At 43.2% G+C, this 6,309-nt stretch overlaps 1 protein-coding gene across 1 annotated transcript; it reads right to left on the reverse strand.

The window, feature by feature from the left end:
- Positions 1 to 509: 509 nt before the first annotated feature.
- On the reverse strand, positions 510 to 6,101 carry LOC310867702 (ependymin-1-like; the record flags this gene model as incomplete). The annotated part of the gene is made up of 5 exons (XM_083777821.1): positions 510 to 645; positions 912 to 999; positions 3,407 to 3,593; positions 5,460 to 5,594; positions 6,048 to 6,101. 5 exons carry the CDS (start codon positions 6,099 to 6,101, stop codon positions 510 to 512), a joined length of 600 nt encoding a protein of 199 aa, XP_083633947.1.
- Between the last annotated feature and the right edge of the window lie 208 nt (positions 6,102 to 6,309).

The raw sequence follows: 6,309 nt of genomic DNA on the forward strand, positions 1-6,309 counted from the left end.
CTCCTCTGAAGCACTGGAAGCCTGCTAACTAATTCACAAAATATCTGCCTCAGAATACTGGCACCAAGGGAGATTTTACACAGCTGAAGTGTACAATGCATTATGAATATTCAGCTGATATATGATGTATTATATTCATTAACTCTAGCTCTTACAATTTGCAAATCACATAATTATATACCAAGCGACAAGAAGGGCTATAAATTTCGAGCGGCGGTGGCTCAGGGGTAGAGTGCCTGGATGGTTAACCGTAAGGTTGCCAGTTCGAACCCGGGCTCCCCCAGAGTTACTGTCGAAGTGTCCTTGAGCAAGACACTGAACCCCTAATTGCTCCCGATGTGCTAGTTGGTGCCTTGCATGGTTTCCGCTGCCATCGGTGTATGAATGTGTGTGTGAATGGGTGAATGTAATGCACAATCTCTGTAAAGCGCCTTGGATAAAGGCGCTATATAAATGCACCATTTAGCATTTACCATTTAGCATTTACCATTTACCATGCACGTTCAGTTTCACTTCAGGAACAAACTGAAGAAGTCAGCTGGATGTTTGTTTCCATTCTCAGCAGCACTCATATCTGCTTGGTGGCAGAAGTCTGGAGGGTTGAGCTCTTGGGGGTCCGCAATTCCAATAACGTTATTGAAGAGGCTAGAGTAACAGAGGGACAGAGGTTTAAGTTTAAATGAATGTAATAATGCTACTGAATAGCACTAGTGCTGATGATTTCTTGTATGTTATTGTACTATATGTCTTTATATATCTTGATGAATTTAATACATACATGGAAACAAGCCCAAACTGTTAATAAAGTATGGGCTCTGGTCTCCTATTGTGAGACAGTTATTGCAGTGGTTATCAAACTTTTGGAAGGACCTCTAAACTAATGTGTATTTGGTTACGAACTTACGACTTACCTTACCAGGACCCAGCCATACTGTTCAGTTTGATATGCAGTTGAAACCGGAATGCATCCAAACTCAGTAACAGTTGCCATGTATTTGCCTGAATTAATTAAGGGACACATATGGGAAACAAACGTGGTCAATATAAAATAGCCTAACATAAAGATACACAGAGTGGACAGATCATCTACGGCAGTGGTTACCAATTGTATTTGCCCGTGACTGTGAGTGACCCAAAAGTGAAATTAGACATAGCCAGAAACCCAAACTATAGCGAAAATAGCAGATCTACAAGCTCACAATTAACTCACTATAGGCCTACTTCATAAACACTTTTTGAGTGGTCCTATAGTCACTCCTATGAGTGACTCTACACTACAGTGTGTGTGTGTGTGTGTGTGTGTGTGTGTGTGTGTGTGTGTGTGTGTGTGTGTGTGTGTGTGTGTGTGTGTGTGTGTGTACAGAGAGAGAGGCCAGGAAGGAGGGCTTCACGCACACGCACACACACACACACACACACACACACACACACACACACACACACACACACACACACACACGCACACACACACACACACACACACACACACACACACACACACACACACACACACACACACACACACACACACACACACACACACACTGACAGCACACACACAAGGAACGATCACACATTGCATAAACGCATTTATTTTTATCTGCTCTGCACTGCACCGCATAAGCATGTCGCGGGGCCCTAAAGATGAATATAAAATCAATATCAACATCTTAATGTCCAATACTTAGATAGGGAGGGGGGTGAAATTATGACAGGCAGTTGCTGCTGTGAAAATTTGACCCCCCAGTAAAAAACACTGTGTTTGAAATATACACTCATGCTTTATAAGGTGTGATTTGGGGCCCTAAAGATGAATACAAAATCAATATCAACAACTTAATACTGTCCAATACTTAGGGAGGGGGGTGAAATTATGACAGGCAGTTTCTGTTGTCAAAATATGACTGAAAAACACTGTGTTTAAAATAGACACTCATGCTTTATAAGGTGTGATTTGGGGCCCTAAGGATGAATCCAAAATGAATACTGTATAAACATCTTAATACTGTCCAATACTAAGATAGGGAAATTATGACAGGCAGTTGCTGCTGTCAAAATATATATGACACACGCAGTACTTGCAGGGGCCGGTGGAGTACACAGACATACATATACATACACGTATACCCAGGAGTACACAGACATACATATACATACACGTATACCCAGGAGTACACAGACATACATATACATACACGTATACCCAGGGGCCGGTGGAGTACACAGACATACATATACATACACGTATACCCAGGGGCCGGTGGAGTACACAGACATACATATACACACACGTATACCCAGGGGCCGGTGGAGTACACAGACATACATATACATACACGTATACCCAGGGGCCGGTGGAGTACACAGACATACATATACATACACGTATACCCAGGGGCCGGTGGAGTACACAGACATACATATACACACACGTATACCCAGGGGCCGGTGGAGTACACAGACATACATATACACACACGTATACCCAGGGGCCGGTGGAGTACACAGACATACATATACACACACGTATACCCAGGGGCCGGTGGAGTACACAGACATACATATACACACACGTATACCCAGGGGCCGGTGGAGTACACAGACATACAGATACATACACATATATACCCAGGGGCCGGTGGAGTACACAGACATACAGATACATACACATATATACCCAGGGGCCGGTGGAGTACACAGACATACAGATACATACACATATATACCCAGGGGCCGGTGGAGTACACAGACATACATATACATACACATATATACCCAGGGGCCGGTGGAGTACACAGACATACATATACATACACATATATACCCAGGGGCCGGTGGAGTACACAGACATACATATACATACACATATATACCCAGGGGCCGGTGGAGTACACAGACATACAGATACATACACATATATACCCAGGGGCCGGTGGAGTACACAGACATACAGATACATACACGTATACCCAGGGGCCGGTGGAGTACACAGACATACAGATACATACACGTATACCCAGGGGCCGGTGGAGTACACAGACATACAGATACATACACGTATACCCAGGGGCCGGTGGAGTACACAGACATACATATACATACACGTATACCCAGCCCATTGCAGTACTTGCGCTCTGCTTGTGCAAGTAATACATTGAGAATTTACATATGTGTCTGAGCAAATCGGCTATTTTTTCACTACACAAAGATTCGAATCCCATTGACAATGAATGGATGATGTACGATGATAAGAGCGCCCCTCACTTCACACGGGTGTGATTTTTTTTAACTAAATATGGAGAATTGTGAAATAAGGTTTCTCCGGCCGACAGTATAACACTTTGCACCACGCCAGTTATTCCATTCTGAGGCCACATTTTGAAAACACATTGCATCTCATTCTCACCTGTGTTGTTAGACAGGGTTCCCGACCAGGTGTTAACTAGGAGACCCATACCACGTCCTGAGGAGCTACCCAGTACAGACTGACCCAGGAGAGAAGCATCCTTTGGCACTGCAAGGGGCTGGAATTCTGTCATCACTTCTTGCTTGGTGCATTGACGTTTTGGCTCATCAATCAGAAACACGACATGCTGAGGGATAACATAACATAATTTGGCTCATTTGGGGCCATACACTCACAATGGTGCAACTTTGATTTTCACCATAGACTATACAATATACATGATCAATCTGATAGCATCATAACCCATAATGAGTTGTTAGTTTATGTTTATTTATTTGATATGGAAGCAAACAAAAGCGCACACAGTAGGAAGGTGCTGACTACGGGAGACCAACTTTAAAATAGAAAGGAGAGGTCGCACAACTCGTAGTCATGATGCCAAAAATACTTTTATTGTTACCAACGTTTCGTCAAACAAGTTGCCTTCTTCAGGGTATAACAGGGAAGGTAGAAATGCTCACATTTATAGAGGTTGGGACAAAGGTCTTTATTGGACTATTTATTATTTATTGGTATTTATTGGACATCTCAATCACAATGTGATTGTACAATTGTACAATTTGTAGATGCATTGCTTACAGTGTGTTAGCACAAGTGCTAATGTTCACCACCTGTCCACAGGAGACTTTTCTAAAAAATATGTGTGAGATCACGTCACCAATTTTCAACCTCATCTTCATATATTTGGTCCTTATTAATGCTCATTGTAAGATGGTACAATTCCCGGTCTACTCACTCTATGTCTCATTGGTGGACTATATGACCTGCTTACCAGCGACATGAGCGACATCATCAAACTAATATATATATACTAAAATGATATAGGCCATTGTTCTTGCGTTAATAACAATACAAATAAGAATCACACCTGTGTGAAGTGAGGGGCACTCTTATCATCATACATCATCATATATACATGCCCTGCTACGCACGCACGCACACACGCACGCACGCACGTGCTCGCACGCACGCACGCACGCACGCATGCACACACACACACACACACACACACACACACACACACACACACACACACACACACACACACACACACACACACACACACACACACACACACACACACACACACACACACACACACACATATACATACATTACTACTACTACTACTGTAGTTTAACAACCCTACAGGTTCACAAGCTTAACTAGAAAAAGTGCCCTTCTGGGCACAGGTCTCCACCAGGTTATCCACAGATCCGTGCAGTTAGAGGTAAAAACACTTTTTGGCCAGTTATAGCGCCACCTTGAGGCTGAGTTGAAATTGTTCATGTGGCATTTCTTCCTCGGCCTAGTGGGAATGTGGGTGCACAATTTCACGGAAATCACGCGATGTGTTCATGATTTGCAGCATTTTGTTTGAAACTGAGCACTCCTGTGAACTTTGGAAGCCAATCTTAACCAATCAGGATGGAGTCTGATAAATCTGAAAGACCGGTTTCGTTGAATGGCTCTAGAGAGACTGTGTAGCAATTTGCGTGATGTTTGGACAAAATCTGTAGGTGTACTGTGCAAAAACGTGTTTTGCACAAAGCGGCCTCCTGGTGGCGCTATAACAGGCCGTTCTGGAAAGTTTGGGGCAGAGGTTCATGGTTGGCATCCAGGGAGTGTGTGTGCAAAATATGGCATTGAAAAACTTGTTTTGCACAAAGCGGCCTCCTGGTGGCGCTATAACAGGCCGTTCTGGAAAGTTTGGGGCAGAGGTTCATGGTTGGCATCCAGGGAGTGTGTGTGCAAAATATGGCATCGACCGGGTTAACGGTGGCCGAGATTAGCTGTTCACGGACGGACGGACGGACGGACGGACGGACGGAGTGCAAAACATACTCTCTCCCCATGCCTTCGGCCTGGTGGAGACAACTACAGTAGTGCAGTGCTAACAATAGAGTTCCTCTTTTGAGTCAGATATCTTTGTATCCCGATACTGATCTCTGGATTGCCTGAGGCATGTTTTGTACAGGCCTACTATACTCACCTCTTTGTAGAGCAGAAGAGCATCGAGGGTGAAAGTCTTGTTCTTGTAATTGCCCTTCTCCTTAATGCGGATACGCTTTCCAAGTGCATCATACAAGAATCGTGCGTAAGTCCACAGCTTCTCATTCTGGGTGGACTGGGAGGGAGAAGAACAGTTTCATTTGAAAAGAGTCAGGCTCGTTTTCAACTGAGATCATGTTTTCTTTACTTACACGTAATGCTGTGCTCAATCCTTTTGCTGACAAACAACTGAGATCATGTTTTCTTTACTTACACGTAATGCTGTGCTCAATCCTTTTGCTGACAAACAACTGAGATCATGTTTTCTTTACTTACACGTAATGCTGTGCTCAATCCTTTTGCTGACAAACAACTGAGATCATGTTTTCTTTACTTACACGTAATGCTGTGCTCAATCCTTTTGCTGACAAACAACTGAGATCATGTTTTCTTTACTTACACGTAATGCTGTGCTCAATCCTTTTGCTGACAAACAACTGAGATCATGTTTTCTTTACTTACACGTAATGCTGTGCTCAATCCTTTTGCTGACAAACATTAAAGGTTTTTGAATAAAAGAAACACCCACCACAGTGAGGGCTCCAGTCAGAAGAGGTGGACTTGCTGTGAGAGATAGGGACATGGATTGATTGATTGATTGATTGATTGATTGATTGATTGATTGATTGATTGATTGATTGATTCCATTGGCAAACATGCATATGCATAAACATATATTTGCACAAAACGTGCTTTTATTCTACAACAATAAGGTGGCCCATACAGTACATTTGTTGTCCAATATAACGGAATTATCTGAGAGTACTGCAGAAGACCAATGCAACCAGCAA

This window comes from Protomyctophum parallelum (genome assembly GCF_964188405.1).
Source record: "Protomyctophum parallelum genome assembly, chromosome: 12".
NCBI lineage: Eukaryota > Metazoa > Chordata > Actinopteri > Myctophiformes > Myctophidae > Protomyctophum > Protomyctophum parallelum.